This window comes from Erpetoichthys calabaricus, chromosome 2 (assembly GCF_900747795.2).
Source record: "Erpetoichthys calabaricus chromosome 2, fErpCal1.3, whole genome shotgun sequence".
Classification (NCBI taxonomy): Eukaryota; Metazoa; Chordata; class Cladistia; order Polypteriformes; family Polypteridae; genus Erpetoichthys; species Erpetoichthys calabaricus.
In genome coordinates, this window is record NC_041395.2 from 219258530 (window position 1) to 219282133 (window position 23604).

Below are 23604 nucleotides of genomic sequence, written 5' to 3' on the forward strand. Positions count from 1 at the left end.
GGGCAGCAGTTTAAGTAATCATGCCCAGATATCCCTTTTCCCAGGCACCTCCTCCAACTCCTTCATGTATTTTCTACAGCCCCAAGATGCTCTCCCAGCTGGACATGCCCAAAAGAGGCCCCTAGGGAAATTTCCAGGAGGCATCCTAATCAGATGCATGATCCACCTCAACTGGCTCCTTTCGATGTAGAGGAGCAGCAGCTCTACTTATAGTGAAAAGCAGAAACATTCTGAAAGAGCTCATTCTCTAAGGCTGAGCCCAGACACCCAGCAACAGAAACTTATTTCTGCCATTTACAGTCATATGAAAAAGTTTGGGAACCCCTCTCAGCCTGCATAATAATTTACTCTACTTTCAACAAAAAAGATGACAGTGGCATGTCTTTCATTTCCTAGGAACATCTGAGTACTGGGGTGTTTTCCGAACAAAGGTTTTTAGTGAAGCAGTATTTAGTTGTATTAAATTAAATCAAATGGGAAAAACTGGCTGTGCAAAAATTTGGGTCCCCTTGTAATTTTGCTGATTTGAATGCGTGTAACTGTTCAATACTGATTACTTGCAACACCAAATTGGTTGGATTAGCTCATTAAGCCTTGAACTTCATAGACAGGTGTGTCCAATCATGAGAAAAAGTATTTAAGGTGGTCAGTTGCAAGTTGTGCTTCCCCTTGACTCTCCTCTGAAGAGTGACAGCATGGGATCCTCAAAGCAACTCTCAAAAGATCTGAAAACAAAGATTGTTCAGTATCATGGTTTAGGGGAAGGCTACAAAAAGCTATCTCAGAGGTTTAAACTTTCAGTTTCAACTGTAAGGAATGTAATCAGGAAATGGAAGGCCATAGGCACAGTTGATGTTAAACCCAGGTCTGGCAGGCCAAGAAAAATACAGGAGCGGCATATGTGCAGGATTGTGAGAATGGTTACAGACAACCCACAGATCACCTCCAAAGACCTGCAAGAACATCTTGCTGCAGATAGTGTATCTGTACATGGTTCTACAATTCAGCGCAATTTGCACAAAGAACCTCTGTATGGCACGGTGATGAGAAAGAAGCCCTTTCTGCACTCGCGCCATAAACAGAGTTGCTTATTGTATGCAAATGCTCATTTAGACAAGCCAGATTCATTTTGGAACAAAGTGCTTTGGACTGATGAGACAAAAATTGAGTTATTTGGTCATAACAAAAAGCGCTTTGCATGGCGGAAGAAGAACACCACATTCCAAGAAAAACGCCTGCTACCTACTGTCAAATTTGGTGGAGGTTCCATCCTGCTGTGTGGCTAGTTCAGGGACTGTTGACCTTGTTAAAGTCGAGGGTCGGATGAATTCAACCCAATATCAACAAATTCTTCAGGATAATGTTCAAGCATCAGTCACAAAGTTGAAGTTATGCAGGGGTTGGACATTCCAACAAGACAATGACCCAAAACACAGTTCGAAATCTACAAAGGCATTCATGCAGAGGGAGAAGTACAATGTTCTGGAATGGCCGTCACAGTCCCCTGACTTGAATATCATCGAAAATCTATGGGATGATTTTGAAGCAGGCTGTCCATGCTCAGCAGCCATCAAATTTAACTGAACGAGAGAGATTTTGTATGGACGAATGGTCAAAAATACCTCCATCCAGAATCCAGACACTCATCAAAGCCTTTAGGAGGCGTCTAGAGGCTGTTATATTTGAAAAACAATGCTCAACTAAGTATTGATGTAATATCTCTGTTGGGGTGCCCAAATTTATGCAAATGATTAATTTTGTTATGATGCATATTGCATATTTTCTGTTAATCCAATAAACTTAATGTCACTGCTGAAATACTACTGTTTCCATATGGCATGTCATATATTAAAAGGAAGTTGCTACTTTGAAAGCTCAGCCAATGATAAACAAAAATCCAAAGAATTAAGAGGGGTTCCCAAACTTTTTCATATGACTGTATATCCATCTAGTCCTTACAGTCACCACCCGCAGCTTGTGCCCATAGATGAGGGCAAAAACATAGACCGACTGGTAAATTTGCCTTTTGGCTTAGCTTCATCTTCACCATGACTGACTGATACAACATACTGTAACTGCAAAGACCAGTCCACCCTTTTCCAGCTGAGACTTGGAGGTACTGATACCATCCTGGCAACTGAACCACCCCAGTGTGTGTCTGTCACAGCCTGATGAACCCGGCAAGACCACATCATCCGCAAAAAGCAGAGGTATGATCCTAACGTCACTGAACTGGACACCCTCCTCTCCTTGGCTGTACGTAGATATTCTGTCCATAAAAATTATGAACAGAATTGGTGAAAAAAAATTATTTAACGAAATTATCAGAAATGCTTTCATTTTGAGGACAGAAAATTGCATTTTCAATTATCAAAAGCACAGAAAGGTGTTAAACATATGCTTGTCAGAAATTTTTCATTTGGCAAAACACTACTGAGTTAAGTTGGGATAAGAACATGTTGTTCCACGTGCCTGTTTCCACATGTAAATAAATGTGGTTAAATTCAGCTATTCATGAGGAGTTGTTGTGAGTAAATTTTATATATATGTATATATAATTTATATCTATCTATCTATATACAGTATGTATATATGTGTATATATATGTACTGTATATGTATATATATGTATGTGTGTATATATGTTGTATATGTATGTGTGTGTGTGTATGTATACTAGCAAAATACCTGCGCTTTGAAGCAGAGAAGTAGTGTGTTAAAGAAGTTATGAAAAAGAAAAGGAAACATTTTAAAAATAACATAACATGATTGTCAGTGTAATTGTTGTAGGCTTATTTTAGTATTGAGAGTGAATTTGATGATTGTAAAGAGTTTAATTTATGATTGTAAATGTAGTGTATGAGAAATGCACATTTTTAGGATGTAAGGATCTCTTTGTAAACGACGTTTGCAGTTCTGCCCTCTGGCTGTAAAATGACTAAGCTGTTTGTTGAGCTTACTCTTCAGCATGCAACGTACAGTTTGCCATGTGAGAAGCAATCTTGTGTCAAGTCAATGCTGACCTTTTTTAGAGTCTGGCTCTGTGACTTATTTATTGTCATAGCAAAGCAGACCCTTACTGGAAATTGGAGGCGTTTGAATTGGAATGGGAGGTCAGAGGGTATGAGAGGGATGCGAGGAATAAATAGTCTCCCCTGAGCCAGTTCCAGTGAAGAGAGTTACCTCAATGAGGTTCTTATGCAGAGATTTGATCTGAAGCCTGGTGTCATTGCAAAGTTTGGTGGTTGTAAGTTTCGTAGTAACATAATTGGTGCGCCGACCTTCAAAAGTAGAGTATGCAGAGGCATGCCCGGAGGATTAAGAGTGTGAAGAAACTCTACCGGATAGTGCACTGCGTCCTCTAGTTCTACAACTAACAGAGTCGACAGACTTATATGTTTTTGTTTCAGAAGTTAGTTGGTGAAGTAAAATGGTGTTTATACAGTGCATCCAGAAAGTATTCACAGCGCATCACTTTTTCCGCCTCTTGTTATGTTACAGCCTTATTCCAAAATGGATTAAATTCATTTTTTTCCTCAGAATTCTGCACACAACACCCCATAATGACAACGTGAAAAAGGTTTACTTGAGGTTTTTGCAAATTTATTAAAAATAAAAAAACTGAAAAATCCCATGTACATAAGTATTCACAGCCTTTGCTCAATACTTTGATGATGCACCTTTAGCAGCAATTAAAGCCTCAAGTCTTTTTGAATATGATGCCACAAGCTTGGCACACCTATCCTTGGCCAGTTTTGCCCATTCCTCTTTGCAGCACCTCTCAAGCTCCATCAGGTTGGATGGGAAGCGTCGGTGCACAGCCATTTTAAGATCTCTCCAGAGATGTTCAATCGGATTCAAGTCTGGGCTCTGGCTGGGCCACTCAAGGACATTCACAGAGTTGTCCTGAAGCCACTCCTTTGATATCTTGGCTGTGTGCTTAGGGTCGTTGTCCTGCTGAAAGATGAACCGTCGCCCCAGTCTGAGGTCAAGAGTGCTCTGGAGCAGGTTTTCATCCAGGATGTCTCTGTACATTGCTGCAGTCATCTTTCCCTTTATCCTGACTAGTCTCCCAGTTCCTGCCGCTGAAAAACTTCCCCACAGCATGATGCTGCCACCACCATGCTTCACTGTAGGGATGGTGCCAGGTTTCCTCCAAACGTGACGCCTGGCATTCACACCAAAGAGTTCAATCTTTGTCTCATCAGACCAGAGAATTTTCTTTCTCGTGGTCTGAGAGTCCTTCAGGTGCCTTTTGGCAAACTCCAGGCAGGCTGCCATGTGCCTTTTACTAAGGAGTGGCTTCCGTCTGGCCACTGTACCATACAGGCCTGATTGGTGGATTGCTGCAGAGATGGTTGTCCTTCTGGAAGGTTCTCCTCTCTTCACAGAGGACCTCTGGAGCTCCGACAGAGTGACCATTGGGTTCTTGGTCACCTCCCTGACTAAGGCCCTTCTCCCACGATCGCTCAGTTTAGATGGCCGGCCAGCTCTAGGAAGAGTCCTGGTGGTTTTGAACTTCTTCCACTTATGGATGATGGAGGCCACTGTGCTCATTGGGACCTACAAAGCAGCAGAAATTTTTCTGTAACCTTCCCCAGATATGTGCCTCGAGACAATCCTGTCTCGGAGGTCTAGAGACAATTCCTTTGACTTCATGCTTGGTTTGTGCTCTGACATGAACTGTCAACTATGGGACCTTATATAGACAGGTGTGTGCCTTTCCAAATCATGTCCAATCAACTGAATTTACCACAGGTTAACTCCAATTAAGCTGCAGAAACATCTCAAGGATGATCAGGGGAAACAGGATGCACCTGAGCTCAATTTCGAGCTTCACGGCAAAGGCTGTGAATACTTATGTACATGTGCTTTCTCAATTTTTTTATTTTTAATAAATTTGCAAAAACCTCAAGTAAACTTTTTTCACATTGTCATGTTGTTGTGTGTAGAATTCTGAGGAAAAAAATTAATTTAATCCATTTTGGAATAAGGCTGTGATATAACAAAATGTGGAAAAAGTGATGCGCTGTGAATAATTTCCGGATGCACTGTATGTGAAGTCATGTCATTTTTTGGTGATAGAATAGCTCTCTTCCTCAACCATGAGACGTCCTTTTCATGCAGATTTCGTAGGTTGTAGTAAACATTTTCAATAAGGGTTTGTAAGGTATTCACCATTAGACAGAGATTGTTAGGAACATTGATTTTACAATTCTGTTCAATGAAATTGCCATCACCTATTTTGATGGGGAGAGCAGCAAACTCTTGAAAAGCAGAAGTCAGCACCAGGAAGACGTACGTGGGCAAGTAAGGAAGCCCAACAATGACACCCTTGAAGTGGTGGAGTAAAAGAAAAAGCAGGAGTCACCAGCAGGAAGATATGAAGGAAGGCAAACAATAACAGGCTTGAAGTGGTGAAGTAAAGAAGAAGGGAGCAGTGAGCACAATGAACAGCTGAGGAAAGTAAGGAAGGGAGTGAGGAGGTATGTGAGCGTGGGATGTTGTTAATGTATATAGGCAGGGAGCCAACCACGTGGTAGGTGCGGAAAAAGGAAGGGGGACCGGGGGCGGCCCTTTTGCGTCTCTGCCGTGATATAAATCGTCTGTTAACGGAAATAAGGTATGAACTGCCAAAAGGAGAGGTCAGTTCCTAAAGTTCCTTACGGCATCATGGTGAGAACCGCCAAAAAGATGACGTTATTTTCGAAAGTTTGTTATGGAGCACAGCATGAAATGAAACATACTTGACGTTTGTAAGCACAATGTAAAGGATGAGCATGGGAAATGTGGGCTTCCTACATATATTGGAAGTCACAGAGTAGTGAGGAGGGGTTTCCCCTATCTATATATACAGTTTAGGGGGTACACCCATTCTCCCCACCCCCCCCACCCACCCTCTTGGGTGTTGCAATAGGACATGAAACATGCCTAACTTTTATAAGTACACTGCAAGGAATGAGCACGCAAAATTTCAGCTTCCCACCTATATGGAAAGTGGGAGAATTAGTGATGGGTCAGTGAGGGCTTTGCCTTTTATATATATATATAGTACATATATAGATACATTTTTGCATTCTTCTTCTTTCGGCTGCTCCCGTTAGGGGTTGCCACATCTTCTTCCATATCTTTCTGTCCTCTGCATCTTGCTCTGTTAAACCCATCACCTGCATGTCCTCTCTCACCACATCCATAAACCTTCACTTAGGCCTTCCTCTTTTCCTCTTCCCTGGCAGCGCTATCCTTAGCATCCTTCTCCCAATATACCCAGCATCTCTTCTCTGCACATGTCCAAACCAACGCAATCTCGCCTCTCTGACTTTGTCTCCCAACCGTCCAACTTGAGCTGACCCTCTAATGCAGAGGTCCCCAACCTTTTTGACAGCAAGGACCACTTTATTAGATGCAAATTTTTCCACGGACCGGTCGGGGGGGGCAGTTTTATACACAATTTACATAACATTTCTATTATTATTAAGCAGTTCGCATACGTTTGTAACCTGAGATTTTTCTTCTTTTTTTGCATATAACAAAGACATATGCTTTGCATTTGCCATTCCAACAGATTGCACATCACAAACATTAACACTGTTATCGTTTTTTTCGTGTCTGCCGTTTCTATAGGAGGGTGACAATGAGTTAAATTCCAATGGATGTTTTTCAAATGTTGACAAGCAATAAGCAAAAGGTATCACTGAAAACCACAGAAAACAAAAACAGCAAAAAAAAAAAACAGTACGAGGAAAGTTCGAAGAAAGAATTTTTTTTACAATGTTTTTGTTTGGGGATCGTTGTGCAAACGTGCACATCTGAGCTGCGACCACAGATCTAACTGCTCTGTGGATGATTCATTCAGACATTTCAAGGTCACTTCATTGTAATGAAAGCATCTGCTGAATGTACTTCGTAGTAACGCGATTTCTATAGACTCGTGTCATATGGGGAAACTGTCGGGACCGTAACAATACTTTGTTGTAATACTCTCTCACCTCGGTCTCTCTCCTCTCTCTGCGCCGCTGCAAAGCCGCGCCCGCCAAGCGTTCTGAAAAGTCTGAGTGAGTGTCCGTTGCCGGCAGTTCTCTCGCGGCCCGGCTGTCAGACGGCTACGGCCCGGGAGTGGGTCGCGGACCGGTGTTTGGGGACCCCTGCTCTAATGTACTCATTTCTAATCCTATCCAACCTTGTCACACCCAGTGCAAATTTTAGCATCTTCAACTCTGCTACCTCCAGCTCTGTCTCTTGCTTTCTGGTCAGTACTACTGTCTCCAACCCATATAACATAGCTGGTCTCACTACCATCCTGTAGACCTTCCCTTTCACTCTTGCTGATACCCGTCTGTCACAAATTACTCCTGACACTCTTCTCCACCCATTCCACCCTGTCTGCACTCTCTTTTTCACCTCTCTTCCACAATCCCCATTACTCTGTACTGTTGATCCCAAGTATTTAAACTCATCCACCTTCGCCAACTCTACTCCCTGCATCCTCACCATTCCACTGACCTCCCTCTCATTTACACACATGTATTTTGTCTTGTTCCTACTGACCTTCATTCCTTTCCTCTCTAGAGCATATCTCTACCTCTCCAGGGTCTCCTCAACCTACTCCCTACTATCGCTACAGATCACAATGTCATCAGCAAACATCATAGTCCACGGGGACTTCTGTCTAATCTCGTCTGTCAACCTGTCCATCACCTTTGCAAATAAGAAAGGGCTCAGAGCCGATCCCTGATGTAATCCCTCCTCCAACTTGAATGCATCGTCACTGCAACCACAGACCTCATCACTGTCACACTTACCTCGTACATATCCTGTACAACTCTTGCGTACTTTTCTGCCACTCCCGACTTCCTCATACAATACCACAGCTCCTCTCGAGGCACCCTGTCATATGCTTTCTCCAGGTCCACAAAGACGCAATGCAACTCCTTCTGGCCTTCTCTAAACTTTTCCATCAATGTCCTCAGAGCAAACATTGCATCAGTGGTGCTCTTTCTTGGGATGAAACCATACTGCTGCTCACTAATCATCACTTCACTTCTTAACCTAGCTTTCACTACTCTTTCCCATAACTTCATGCTGTGGCTCATCAATTTTATTCCCCTGTAGTTACTGCAGTCCTGCACATCCCCCTTATTCTTAAATATCGGCACCAGTACACTTCTTCTCCACTCCTCAGGCATCCTCTCACTTTCCAACATTCCATTAAACAATCTGGTTAAAAACTCCACTACCATTTCTCCTAAACACCTCCATTCTTCCATAGGTATGTCATCTGGACCAACGGCCTTTCCATTTTTCATCCTCTTCATAGCTGTCCTTACTTCCTCCTTGCTAATCCATTGCACTTCCTGATTCACTATCTCCACATCATCCAGACTCTTCTCTCACTCATTCTCTTCATTCATCAGCCTCTCAAAGTACTCTTTCCATCTGCTCAACACACTCTCCTCGCTTGTGAGTACGTTTCCATCTTTATCCTTTATCACCCTAATCTGCTGCACATCTTTCCCAGCTCAGTCCCTCTGTCTAGCCAATCGGTACAGGTCCTTTTCTCCCTCCTTAGTGTCCAACCTCTCATACAACTCATCATATGCCTTTTCTTTAGCCTTTGCCACCTCTCTCTTCACCTTGCACCTTATCTCCATGTGCTCTTGTCTACTTTCTGCATCTCTCTGACTATCCCACTTTCCCATCCTCTTCCTCTGTATACTCTCCTGTATTTCCTTTTCCTCCTTCCTCTTTCCAGATGTCACACCAAGCACCCTTCTTGCTGTCACCCTTACTACATCTGCTGTAGTTTCCCAGCTGTCTGGTAACTCTGCACTGCCACCCAGTGCCTGTCTCACCTCCTCCCTAAACTCAACCTTGCAGTCATCCTTTTTCAACTTCCATCTTTTGATCCTTGGCTCTGCCCTCACTCTCTTCCTGTTCTTGATCTGCAACGTCATCCTACAGACCACCATCCTATGTTGCTTAACTACACTTTCCCCTGCCACCACTTTGCAGTCTTCAATCTCCTTCAGATCAACTCTTCTGCATAGGATGTAATCTACCTGTGTGCATCTTCCTCCACTCTTGTACGTAACCCTATGTTCCTCCCTCTTCTTAAAATACGTATTCACCACAGCCATGTCCATCCTTTTGGCAAAATGCACTATCCTCTGACCTTCTTCATTCCTCTCCTTGACACCATACCTACCCATCACCTCCTCGTCTCCACTGTTCCCTTCACCAACATGCCCATTGAAATCCGCTCCAATCACCACTTTCTGTCCCTTGGATACACTGTTCATCACTTCATCCAGCTCACTCCAAAAATCTTCTTTCTCACCCATTTCCAGAGGTGGGTAGAGTAGCCAAAGATTGCACTCAAGTAAGAGTAGCGTTACTTCAAAATAATATTACTCAAATAGAAGTAAAAAGTAGTCATCCAAAAAATAAGTAAGAGTAAAAAAGTATTTGGTGACAAGACAAATCAAGTACTGAGTAACTGTTTGAACATAATAAAGGATTTATTTTTTAGAAATGTTGTAATAAGACAGACAAAAATATAAAATAATGTCCAAATTCTGCTATTTCCAAATAATAAAATAAAAATGAGTACAAATAAATAACATCTTTACAAAATAAAGATGCACAAATAACACAAAGTTCCAAATCTCAGTTTTTCACAACAAAGCTTTTGAAGCCAATACCTACAGCAGTTAAAATATATGTTTGAACAGTGCAAACTACTTACAGTTTCAAGATATACTGTACACTGACAGTATAGTACTGTATATTCACTTTGTGGTGTAGCGGGTCCGCAGTTTCAAATCCATAAAGCCGTGTCACTCTCAATAGGCGCAATTGCACAACCGCGGGGAGTTAATGAGGTAGTCGGAGCGAGTCACACCTGCACGTGCGGGTGCAATCGTTCTCAATTGCTTCATTGGCTTTCTGCAGCATGTGATTAAGGCCCGTGGAGACGGGAGTGTATATATACGGGTCGGCACACAAAAAACTTGCCCTCCAAATAGCAAAGCTGATAGAAAATAACATTAGAACAAGGCAGCTTGTGCACGTACAAGAAGTCTCACTTTACCATGATTGTCTGTGTCTGTGCATGTTTGGTTAAAACATGCTTGTTCTTCACTCAGTGAAGTGAGGTTTAAGCTTCAGCAGGAGTTGGCTCTCAAGGTTCTTGCAGTGAAGCTGTGCGTTTAGCAGTGAACAGGAGCCCCGCATGACTAAAAGTCTCTCACAGGCTGCAGATGCAGGAAGTTTGTATGTGGTCATGTGACTGCATGGCTACGTCTGATTGGTGAAACGGAGTCATGTGATTATTGTTGCTACGTCTGATTGGTGAAACAGTCATGCAGTAGATCCACTGGCGACTTCTCTCTGGCAAAAATAGCGTGTATGATGTGTAAATGAAAAAAGTAATGAGTCGAGTGTTGCCCAATGTAGCAGAGTAAGAGTAGCATTTCTTCTTCACAAATGTACTCAAATAAAAGTAAAAAGTATGGTGCAGTAAAACTACTCTTAGAAGCAGGGCCAGATTTTCCTTTAGGCTAACTAGGCTTCAGCCTAGGGCCTCAAGATCAAGAGGGGCCTACATTCAAATTGTTAGCAAAATTTTATTATCTCTCATGTAATTTACAAACTTAAAAATGGAAGGTGAAAGGGCCTCATAAGTGGAATAGCCTAGGGCCTCTTTTCATATAAATCCGGCCCTGCTTAGAAGTACAATTTTTTTTAAAAAGTTACTCAAGTAAATGTAAAACGTTACTACCCTCCTCTGCCCATTGCACACCCAACTTGCGGTGAATATGCACTAACAACATCACACCTCCTATCATCACACCTCCAATTTCCAGCTTCATAATCTTTACTCTGCCTGACACTCTTTTCACCTCCAAAACACTCTTGACATACTGTTCCTTCAGAATAACTCCTACCCCATTTCTCCTTCCATCCACAGCATGATAGAACAATTTGAATTCACCTCCAATCCACCTGGCCTTACACCCCTTCCATTTAGTCTCTTGCACGCACAATATATCGACCTTCCTTCTCTCCATCATATCTGCTAACTCTCTTCCCTTACCAGTCATACTGCCAACATTCAAAGTTCCTACCCTCAGTTCCACTCTCTTTACTTTCCTCCTCTCCTCCTGCCTCCGGACACATCTCCCCCTTCTTCTTCTTCTTCAGCCAACAGTAGCCCAATTTCCGCCAGCACCTTGTACAGTACTGGTGGTGGTCATTGTTAACCCGGGGCTCGACCGATCCGGTATGGAAATTTGCATTGTTGTCTGCATATTGATTTGGCAAAATTTTACACTGGACGCCCTTCCTGACGTAACTCTCCCCATTTATCCGGGCTTGGGACCGGCACGAAGAAACACTTGTTTGTGCCTCCCCTGTGGCTGGGTTTAATATATACATTTTTGCATTATTTGTTGGAAATTACTGATGGTTATTATTGCTGTTTGGAATTGTTACGGTGGCGCAGTGGGTAGCGCTGCTGCCTCGCATTTAGGAGACCTGGGTTCGCTTCCCAGGTCCTCCCTGTGTGGAGTTTGCATGTTCTCCCCGTGTCTGCGTGGGTTTCCTCCGGGTACTCCGATTTCCTCCCACAGTCCAAAGACATGCAGGTTAGGTGCATTGGCAATCCTAAATTGTCCCTAGTGTGTGCTTGGTGTGTGTGTGTGTGCTCTGTGGTAGGCTGGCGCCCTGCCCGGGGTTTGTTTCCTGAATTGTGCCCTGTGTTGGCTGGGATTGGCTCCAGCAGACCCCCGTGACCCTGTGTTAGGATATAGCGGGGTGGATAATGGATGGATGGATGGATGGAATTGTTGAATATATAATTGATGTTAATTTTTAATTTCATTATCACCTTCATTGAGTTAACATTATTTCATTACTTGTGGCGACTGGTGCCACTGTCCTCCTCCCTGGTTGCTAATTTATCTGCCACATTCAAAGTTTCAAATATTAACATGCTCAGTGATTAATTTTCTTTTAAACAAAAGTTGCACAGCATTCTTCTTGCTTGTGTGCTATTAATGTAAAAATGCAACAAAACCATTATTTGCAGTGTATAACGGTGATTCATGAAGACCTATTCCTAAATATATGAACATTTGATTTCTCATAGTTGACAAAGACTGAACTTACAGTAAGTATTTAACGCTTGCATTGTGTCCATGCTCCTTTGTTCAATTATAAAATGTCCTATATATTAGTTCATCACTGTGATGCTGTAATGCCCTGAAGCAATTCCATGGAGGAATCATCCCACCAAGAATCTAGTATTTTCTTGCCAACTAGTTTTTCCTGTCTTACCTTGCAAAGTTCAGACACGGATAAATTAGCTTTTCTGCCTTGTAAGATGGCAACCATAATGTTCCTTGCACATAGCTATAGTATCAGCCCTGGGACTGTGCCTCTTCCAATATCCATCAGTGTACCAATGATAACCATAAATGTTAAAACTAAAGTGCAAGCAAAAAAATAATGCTAATAAAACCAAAACAGTGCAAAATAATACACATTCTGACAACTTTCAGTTACTGTTCATCTCAAAGAAACATTGGTTATTTGTAATAGAGGCTAGGAAAAGCCTTCTGGATTTCAACAGTTGACTATGTCAAGCATTATTATCTCAATAAATGCACTGTTATAAAATTTTATTTTTTATTTTGTGAAGGATGGTTGCCTGAGCCCTGGGTGCGGGATGGGATGATGTCAAAACCTCACATCACAATTACATTAACAATATAATTATGGTTTTCTGCATTATCACAATATTGTTAAAATAGGGTAGTTTTTTTTACCACATTTTATATTGAGAGAGAACATACATTTTTTATCATTTAAAAAACAAAGTTCATTATCTCAGATATTTTAAATGAGTTATTTAATGTCAAATGCTAAATATACATAAATAAACCACTCATAAGTTACATGAACAGCATTTATGTCCATTTTGAAATAACCACAAGTAATACATACAAAATACTGATTTTTAGCAATATAAAAACACCTTCATAAACCACTCAAATATGCACCTGCTAACATTTAAAGGTCATAATGTAAACAAATGAAATGAGCATCACTGATTTGAATCTCTTCATAAAGAAATAAAGTGTATATGTATTCAGTTTCCTGTATTGTAAATTAAAATATAGAAATATCAACATGTTTACTTTGTTCAGTTTAGTTTGTGGTCTGTCAGGGGAGTCAATGTGCCCACTGACATAGAACAGTTTCTCTGATGGTATACTTTGTGCTGGAATGCATAAAAGTGTCCTGGTAACCTTATTAAGATGGTTGATGGGATGACAATAAAAGATAACTTAAATGTATGAGAATTGTAATCCAAGCAAAACTTCTGTTCAATTCTATCAGTGCAGCTACTAATTACACGTATGTAATTAAATTTAACACAACATATTTGCTTTCAATGGTGGTGTTTGGTCAGATGGCTGTTTCAATGCTCTTGTCTATCCAAAAGGTCCTTTTCACACAGTTTATCCATAAATCTCCAGTCATTAATTCACACATTCAGGATGACCTGAATGTATGAATACAGCTGCTCTGGAAAACTTCTAATGCTATGGATTTACCTGTGTATATGATAGACCATTTGCACTTTATGCTTTTATATTAATTTCTTTAGAGATTTCCTTTCTCTCACTTTTTTTCCTTTTTTTTTAGTTGTTGAGTGTCTTGTAAAATTTTGAGTAGTTATCAGCCACCCTTTAAAATAGTTTGTTGTTTCTTCTATTTAAAATTTAAATAAATGTAGAGATTTCCACTTTAGCCAAAAAGGCAGATATATTTGCAAAAAAAAAAATATTGAATGTAAAATACATGTTTTTGCCAGCATAATTTATTTTTTCCATCAACGCTATTATATTTTTACTGTCAGAGCATAATTTTCTGCAGATTTAAGGCAGTAGTTGAGCAATCTGCATAAATCCGAGATATTTAGTTAAAATACAGTTAATATATTCTTTGCTTTGGTGGCACAGTAGTTCATACTGATTAGCATTGCCATTTTACAGATCCATAGTACTCCATTCAAATCCAGTATGTGGAGATTGCATGTTCTTCCTGTTTCATGTGGGTTTTTTGGGGTACTTCAGTTTTTCCCCCATAATGTGAAAGCCTTTAGGTTTGGTTTAATAGTTCTAGTGGGCGTTTGGGTCTGTGTGTGTGTGGACCTTACAGTGGACTGGTACCTTGTCTAGGCCCTTTTCTTGCATTATGCCCAGTACTGCCAGGATAGGCTCTTTTTCCCTGCTCTCCTGAATTGGAGTAAATGGGGTTGAGACTACTGTATAGCTTTGTTAGTTTAACAGTGAACATATTTGTTTTGAGATTATGGTGAACTGTTGCCAAAACCAAAGGACATTTCTAAAAGACCATAACAGAATGTAAAGGTGAATTGTGTTATCACAGGGAAAGGCAACCTAGAAAGTCATCATTACTCTGCTGGATTATCCTTCTTTCAAGAGTTAGCAAGATTTTCTTGAACTTATCCTTAACCATTGTTCATCATTTTGTGTGTGTCACAGATTTTACTTTTCAGTTTCAGTTTTAAAAGCAGTCAACATTTTAAAGAAGTGACGATCATCAGTGTCTTTAAATCTAGTCACAATGTAACTACAACTAATTTGTATTGCCTGCTTGGTTAAATCCTGGTATTTACAACATACATGTAAATATGTGAGTATGAAAAGTAAACATAATTGAAATACGTGAATGTTCATTTCATGCTGAAAAATAAAAAATGAAAATGCTTTATTCTGGCTGTTGAGTCCTCATCAGGCATATGCAGAGGAAATATAGAGGTGATTTAGAAAAAAGAACTATGCTAGAGAAGAAGCAAAGAGTTGAAGACAAGAGTGAGTGGAAAAATTGCTATCAGAGAAGATACATGTTTAGGTTAAAAATTATCAAAAAATTTTGTGGCTGTTTAGGCCTTCCCCTTTACCACTTGCCTGGCAGCTCTATCCTTAACATCTTTTTCCCAATATACCCAGCATCTCTACTCTGCACATGTCCAAACCAATGCAATCTCACCTCTCTGACTTTGTTTCCAAACCGTCCAACCTGAGCTGACCCTCTAATGGAATCGTTCCTAATCCTATCGATCCTTGTCACACTCAGTGCAAATCTTAATCTCTGCCAGCTCCAGCTCTGTCTCCTGTTTTTTGGTCAGTGCCACCGTCTCCAACTCATATAACATAGCTGATCTCACTACTGTCCTGTAGACCTTCCCTTTCACTCTTGCTGATACCCATCTGTCACAAATTACTCCTGACGCTCTTCTCCATCCATTCCACCCTGCCTGCACTCTTTTTCACCACTCTTCCACAATCCCCGTTACACTGTACAGTTGATCCCAAGCATTTAAAACTCATCCACCTTTGACAACTCTACTCCCTGCATCCTTGCCAATCCAATGACCTCTCTCTCATTTTCATACATGTATTCTGTCTTGTTCCTACTGACCTTCATTCCTCAGCAGACATCATATTCCAAGGGAATTCCTATCTAATTTTTTCTGTCAACCTGTCCATCACAATTGCAAATAAGAAAGAGCTCAGAACCGATTCCTGATGTAATCCCACTTCAACATTGAATGCATCTGTCACTCCTACTGCAGACCTCACCACTGTCACACTTCCCTCGTGCATATCCTGTACAACTCTTACATACTTCTCTGCCACTCCTGACTTCTTCATACAATACCGCAGTTCCTCTTGAGGCACCCTGTCATATGCTTTCGCCAGGTCCACAAAGACGCAATGCAACTTCTTCTGGCCTTCTCTATACTCTCCATCAATACCCTCAGAGCAAACATTGCATCTGTGGTGCTCTTTAATGGCATAAACCCATACTGCAGCTCACTAATCATCACCTCCCTCCTCAACCTAGCTTCCACTACTCTTGCCCATAAGTTCTTGCTGTGGCTTATCAACTTTATCCCCTGTAGATACGAAAGCTCTGCACATTCCCCTTATTCTTAAAAATTGGTACCAGTGCACTTCTTCTCCACTCCTCAGGCATACTCTCACTTTCCAAGATTCCATTAAACAATCTGGTTAAAAACTCCACTGCCATCTCTCCTAAACACATCCATGCTTCCATGGGAAAGTCATCTAAAACCAACGGCATTTCAATTCTTCAGCCTGTTCTGAGCTATCCTTACTTCTTTCTTGCTAATCTGTTCTCAGGAATTCTTTCCTTCTGCTCAACACACCCTCCTTGCTTGTGAGTACGTTTCCATCTTTATCATTTATCACCCTAACCTGCTGCACATCTTTCCCAGCTCAGTCCCTCTATCTAGCCAATCATTACAAGTCATTTTCTCCCTCCTTGGTGTCCAGTCTACAACTCATCATGCACCTTTTCTTTAGTCTTCACCATCTCTCACTTCACCTTATGCCTTATCTCATTCTACTCTTGTCTACATTCTGCATCTCTCTGACTATCCCACTTCTTCTTTGACAATCTCTGCCTCTGTATACTCTCCTGTACTTCCCTATTCCACCACCAGGTTTCCTTTTCCTCCTTCCTTTATCCAAATGTCACTCCAAGCGCCCTTCTTGCTGTCAACCTTACTATTTTGTCTGTAGTTGCCCAGCTGTCTGGTAACTCATCACTGCCACCCAGTGCCTGTCTTACCTCTTCCCTGAACTCTTCCTGTTTCAACTTCCGCCATTTCATCTTTGGATCTGCACTCACTCTCCTCCTCTTCTTGATCTCCGTCATCCTACAGACCACCATCCTATGCTGCCTAACTACACTTTCCCCTGCCACTACTTTGCAATCTTCAATCTTCTTCAGATGGACCCTACTGCATAGGATATAATGTACCTATGTGCATCTTCCTCAGCTCTTGTATGTCATCCTATGTTCCTCCCTTTTCTTAAAATATGTATTCACCACAGTCATGTCTATCCTTTTCACAAAATCCACTATCATCTGATCTTTTTCATTCCTCTCCTTGACACCATAACTACCCATCACCTCCTCATCTCTGTTCCCTTCACCATGTCCATTGAAATCTGCTTCAATCACCACTCTCTGTCCCTTGGATACACTGTCCATCACTTCATCCAACTCACTACAGAAATCTTTCTCATCCATTGCACACCCAGCTTGCAGGGCATATGCACTAACAACATTCATCATCATACCTTCAGTTTCCAGCTTCATAATCATCACTCTGTCTGACACTTTTTTCACATCCAAAACACTCTTGACATACTGTTTCTTCAGAATAACCCCTACCCCATTTCTCCTCCCATCCACAACACTCTTGCATGCACAATATATCAACTTTCTTTCTCTCATACTGCCAACATTCAAAGTTCCTACCCTGAGTTCCACTTTCTTTACCTTCCTCCTCTCCTTCTCCCTCTGGGCACGTCTTCTCCTTCTTCGGCCAACAGTAGCCCTATTTTGGCCAGAACCCTGTTGGCTAACAGTATTGGTGGCAGCCATTGTTAACCCGGGCCTCGACCAATCCAGTATGGAAATCTGTATTGTTGTCCGCATATTGATCTGGCAAAATTTTATACCAGATGGCATTCCTGACGTAACTCTTCCCACTTATCTGGGCTTGGGACCAGCACAAAGAAACAATTTTTAACTAAATGTGAAATAATGTTGAGTGAGTGAGTGAATGAGTCAGTCATCTATGCATTATGTACTAAACGTACTAAATTCTTTCCTGTTATTACTCCTAAAGCTTACTTTAGAGGGTCTTGATATCTTTGTAGTTTCATTGCTTTCAGTTTCCTCATTAAAGTCTCATTACTCTTTACTCATTTTTAAATGTTTCCATATAAAGTCAGTCAGTCAGTCATTTTCCAACCTGCTTTATCCTAACACAGGATCACGGGGGTCTGCTGGAGCCAATCCCAGCCAACACAGAGCGTAAAGCAGGAACAAATCCCAAGCAGGGCGCCAACCACCGCAGTTCCATATAAAGTGAAGGTCAAAAATAAATTTTTTATATTAAGTACCGGTATATAACATCTGAGAAGAGTTCCTTTTTTCATTTCGCTGAATATTTTGAATTAGTAGCTGAGGTATTTCTAATAGGCTAGGCAGAAGACTGCAGGGGGCGGCGCAGTGGGTAGCGCTGCTGCCTCGCAGTTAGGAGACCCTGGTTCGCTTCCCGGGTCCTCCCTGCATGGAATTTGCATGTTCTCCCCGTGTCTGTGTGAGTGCTTGGTGGTGCTCTGCCCGGGGTTTGTTTCCTACCTTGCACCCTATGTTGGCTGGGATTAGCTCCAGCAGACCCCCCGTGACCCTGTAGTTATGATATAGAGGGTTGGATAATGGATGGATGGAAGACTGCAGGATGTACCATTTGATTATTTTGTCTACTTTTAACCTCTTATTTTCAGGTTTAGTAGGGTGTTTACTCTATGGTTAACATCCACTATTGTTTTAAGCAATGTATTTTTCCAATAAAATCATAGCACTGTTTTCCCTTTTTCAATTACAGATTACCCCTGGCAGCAAGGCTGCCCAAGCTAATTTGAGCCAAGGTGACATCATTGTGGCAATCGATGGAGTAAGCACTGATGGAATGACCCATCTGGAGGCGCAGAATAAAATTAAAAGTGCCAGTTACAATCTGGCCCTCAGTATGCAGAGGTAGCTGCAGTCCTTTTTATATTGCCTTACATTTTTCCAATGACATTTTTACAGAAAATTTAGTCTTTATATGTAAGGGTTGTGGCTCTTCTTTTATTTAAATACTAATTTGTCATTTAAACGTAACTTGTTGCTTAATTAAACTATTTGCTATCCTGACTAATTACAGAATTAATCTGCAATATAAAATGTATTTTATGTGCATTTTTGTTTTATTTTTAAACAGCTGTAATTTGCCATGTAGTCTACTTATTTTACAGTAGACTACTGTATCATTTTTAGCACTGAGGTTTCAAATCTTTTTTTAGTGAACACCCAATGTTATAAATAAATTTCAGAGCATATTCACTGTTAATTAACTTTTAAAAGGCCCTTTATAATTTCATGGATTATTTTGTTCCAAGTCCTGTCATCAAAACATTATAAGCTCAGCTCATGTTGTTAAAACATTTTTAAGAAATCAAGGTGTGTTTTCACTATCATTATATATTAATCGGAGCACCATTCGATTGATTGACATGATCAGAATTACATACCAAATGAGTGTTACGGACTGCAACAGCCTTGCTGTTCAGTTCAGTGTCTCAAACATAAGGATATACTGTCAACAAATCAAAACATCTGATTAAGGGATTAGTTGAAGTGAAAACCTTGTGCCACTGCAAGCTACAGGACCTAGACTGAGCAACCTTCACAGCAAATAGTACCTACTTTGCTGTATTCAGTTTTCTTATGTGTTATGAATCCACTTTCTTTGTGATTCAGGCCACAGTATATACAGTATAGCAGTAATAGTAGTAGCAATAATATTATAACATGTTCAGTGAAAATTCTTACATGTCACATGTACAGTGAAATTCTTACCTGCATGTCCTAACATGCAGCATGTCTCCTCCCTCCTTTTCCATAGACTTACAGGTATATAATTTAATAAGGTGTGTGTTGTTACACTAGAGGGCTCTGGTTCTCCTCTGAGCTGGCATACAGACACTGACAACACAAGCTAAAAGCACCAATAATTGATTTATTTCTTTTATATTCTTCACAGTGCTCTCTAGTCACCATAGCCACAGGCAATTAAGCATCATACACCACACAATTATTTATTTTCTTTCTCCTCCACTCCTCCCAGCAAGCTCTGTCTTCTGCCTTCCGACTCCGGCTCATCTGCTGGGTGTTTCATATTTTTATTTTATTAATTTTCATTGTAATCATTCCATACAAATAGATCAATTTATAACCCAACAAAATTTGAAGACAAATCAAACCCCACCCCTGAGAAGGAGAGCTTAGCCAAAGGAGAATTGCTTAGGGCTTTTTAATAAGACAACAATATACAAAAGAAAGGGAGAAATAAATATATATGTAAATAAGAGATGGAGAAGGGGATTAAATGCGGTAATAGTTATTTCTGTTTTCCTAAAATGATATTGATTAAATCCTGCCAGGTTTTGAAAAAATTTTGTACAGATCCTCTAACTGAGAATTTGATTTTTTCCAATTTCAAATAATATAAAACATCAGTTTCCCACTGACTTATCAGAGGAGAATTAGGATTCTTCCAATTTAACAGAATAAGTCTGCGTGCCAAAAGTGTAGTGAATGCAATCACCGTTTGCTTGTCCTTCTCCAATTCAAGTCCGTCTGGAAGAACACCGAACACAGCTGTTAATGGGTTAGGAGGGATTGTGATACCAAGGCTGTCTGAAAGGCACTTAAAAATTTTGGTCCAAAATGATATTAGTTGGGTGCAGGCCCAGAATATGTGACCCAGTGAGGCAGGAGCTTGGTTGCAGCGTTCGCAGGTTGGATCCTGCCCTGGAAACATTTTGGACAGTTTTAAGCGAGACAGATGAGCTCGATATATAATTTTTAGTTGAATAATTCTATGCTTTGCGCATATGGAACTCGAATGAATTCTCTGCTTTGCTACCTTCCACTCCTTTTCTGATATATTGATTAAGAGATCTTCTTCCCAATGTCCTCTTGGATCTTTGATAGGTAGGGACTCTAATAAGATTTTATATAATGCGGAAATGGTGTTTAATTCCTCGAAATTGAGCAGTATTTTTTCCGGCATTGTGGAGGGTGCGAGGTAGGGGAAATCGGGTAATTTCTGTTTAACAAAATTTCTAATTTGAAGATAGTGAAAGAAATGTGTAGCTGGGAGGTTGAATTTTGAACGCAATTGTTCAAAAGATGTAAATATGTTGTCTATATAAAGATCTCTGAGCATTTTAATCCCAAAACTTTTCCAGGTATTAAAAACTGGATATACTTGCGAAGGTTGAAAGAGGTGGTTCTCTTGCAGCGGTGCCACCGATAAAAGATTTTCCATCTTATAATGCTTTCTAATTTGGTTCCATATTCTGCTGAGTGTTTCACAATCGTTTATATATTGTCCAACCTGGAAGTGCTTTTGCACTTCCGTCTACGTGACTTGCTAGCACTTCGGGTTCGATGGAGAAGTCATGTTTTCTGTCAGCCCAGAAGTACTTCTGGGCTTCCACATCCATAAATTTGTATGTTTTCCTAACTTTAAGTTCCCAATAAAAGAAGACTTATTATGTCCTAATCTTATTGAACAATTTAATTCCAAAGGGTTATCAACAGAAGAAATGAGTACACGGGCAATCCTAGCACAGAGAAACGATGAAGTGAAACAAATTAACGTGGAAATTGTCGGTCGGTTACACGGCAAATGGTTAAATGTGTATCAATAGACTATGCTTAAACAGTTGGTGGTGATGGTGCAGAAGATGAAAACATCAACATACAATATACCGTAGAATATCTACAACCATTAACACCATCTGGTCTTCCACCGGCTGAATTACTGTTGAAAGAAGAATGTATCGTAATGTTATTGCGTAATTTATGTATGAGTGATGGGGTATGCAATAGGACAAGATTAGTTGTATTGAAAATTGATTGAACAATTCTAACATGTATCTAACATGTAAAATTTTAACAGGCGACAAGAAATGTAATGTAGTACATTTTCTGCGGATAACATTAGACACCAAAGAAGATCTTCATATGCCATTTGCATTAAAACGTTTACAGTTTCCCGTTAAAAAAGCTTTTGCTATGACAATTAACAAATCACAGGGATAAACATTCGAAAAAGTTGGTTTATTTATTAAAGAGAAAGAAACGATATTCACTCAGGGGCAGTTAAACGTTGCGTTGTCACGATGTAAGTCAAAACATGGAATCAAAATTCAATGCGATATTGATGAAAAGTTAATTCCAAATATTTTTACTGAAGTTTTACAGTAAAAGTGTAAGTTTAAAAAGTATTTGCATGTACATTTCAAAGCCAAACAGAACAAAAACGTATAACATAACGAATACCTCTAATGCAACATGAAACATAATTTTCTTCAATTTATTACATTTTACTATTTTTTACTATGGTTAATTACTCGCTGTAATGTAAAAGTTATTTCTATTATGCATACAGTTAGGTCCATAAATATTTGGACAGAGACAACTGTTTTCTAATTTTGGTTCTGTACATTACCACAATGAATTTTAAATGAAACAACTCAGATGCAGTTGAAGTGCAGACTTTCAGCTTTAATTCAGTGGGGTGAACAAAACGATTGCATAAAAATGTGAGGCAACTAAAGCATTTTTTTAACACAATCCCTTCATTTCAGGGGCTCAAAAGTAATTGGACAATTGACTCATAGGGTATTTAATGGGCAGGTGTGGGCAAGTCTGTCGTTATGTCATTATCAATTAAGCAGATAAAAGGCCTAGAGTTGATTTGAGGTGTGGTGCTTGCATGTGGAAGATTTTGCTGTGAACAGACAACATGCGGTCAAAGGGGCTCTCCATGCAGGTGAAAGAAGCCATCCTTAAGCTGCGAAAACAGAAAAAACCCATCCGAGAAATTGCTACAATATTACGAGTGGCAAAATCTACAGTTTGGTACATCCTGAGAAAGAAAGCAAGCACTGGTGAATTCAGCAACACAAAAAGACCTGGGGCCTCATGTATAACGCCGTGCGTAGAACTCACACTATAACATGGCATAAGCACAAAAGTGGGAATGTGCGTACGCACAGAAAAATCCAGATGCAGGAATCTGTACGTACGCAAACTTTCACGTTCTTTCACTACATAAATCCCGATCTGCGTGAAAAGTAACGCACGTGCACGCGCCTTCTGTCCCGCCCCAACTCCTCCCAGAATTACGCCTCTTTGAATATGCAAATCGATATAAATAGCCTTCTGTGAAAAGACAATGGGAAAAGCACAGGGGAAAATATAAGAATTTCAGCGAATACCAAGTGGAGGCAAAGGAAAAACGTACTATTTGTTGGTTTAAACAGTGGTATAATCAACAAAAGGAAGTTGATCTAGTGACAGAGTGTCGGAGAAACTCGAAGGCTCAAGTTCACAAAGTCGCACAGTGCCCGAAATAAAAAAGAAATCACATATCAAAGTCGCCGTGAAAAGGCGAGTCGTAGCCCACCGTCTGAGTGTCATATGAAAGCTTATTAGGGTACAGACAAAAAAAAAAAAAAAAAAGGCACACAGTGGGGAAAAAAGCACGAAATGTCAACTTTAATCTCGAAATTTCCACTTAAATCACGTAGTTTATTTTGCCATTAAAGTAGAACATCATAAACTTCATCTTAAAATCATTTCATTTACTAGTTTCTCAAATCCCATTGTAACTAAAGTGGCATGTTAAATGCTTTGTTCTGTATTTGATCTTCTATGTACTCTATGTGTGTGAATCACTACCTGCTTTTTAAACGGGCTTTCTCTTTCTCCGACAGGACACATAATCCATTACATTCGTGAAATTATAGCTCTCTGAATAATTAAAATACTGAGATGTATATGTGATATCTTTTTCATGATGATAGGAATGAAAGCATGTTATTAAACATGGGAACATGGTGGTGCAGTG

The 23604-nt window shown here is 40.3% G+C and overlaps 1 protein-coding gene across 12 annotated transcripts in view; it reads left to right on the forward strand.

Annotated features, from left to right (window-relative positions):
• The window catches only part of ldb3a (LIM domain binding 3a), a 150764-nt gene that overhangs the window by 39777 nt on the left and 87383 nt on the right, over nucleotides 1-23604 (forward strand). For all 12 annotated transcript variants that reach the window (XM_051922640.1, XM_051922639.1, XM_051922643.1 and 9 more), the window contains exon 3: nucleotides 18523-18674. In XM_051922640.1, the coding sequence (XP_051778600.1) occupies nucleotides 18523-18674 (152 nt within the window). The remainder of the gene's footprint in view (nucleotides 1-18522; nucleotides 18675-23604) is intronic.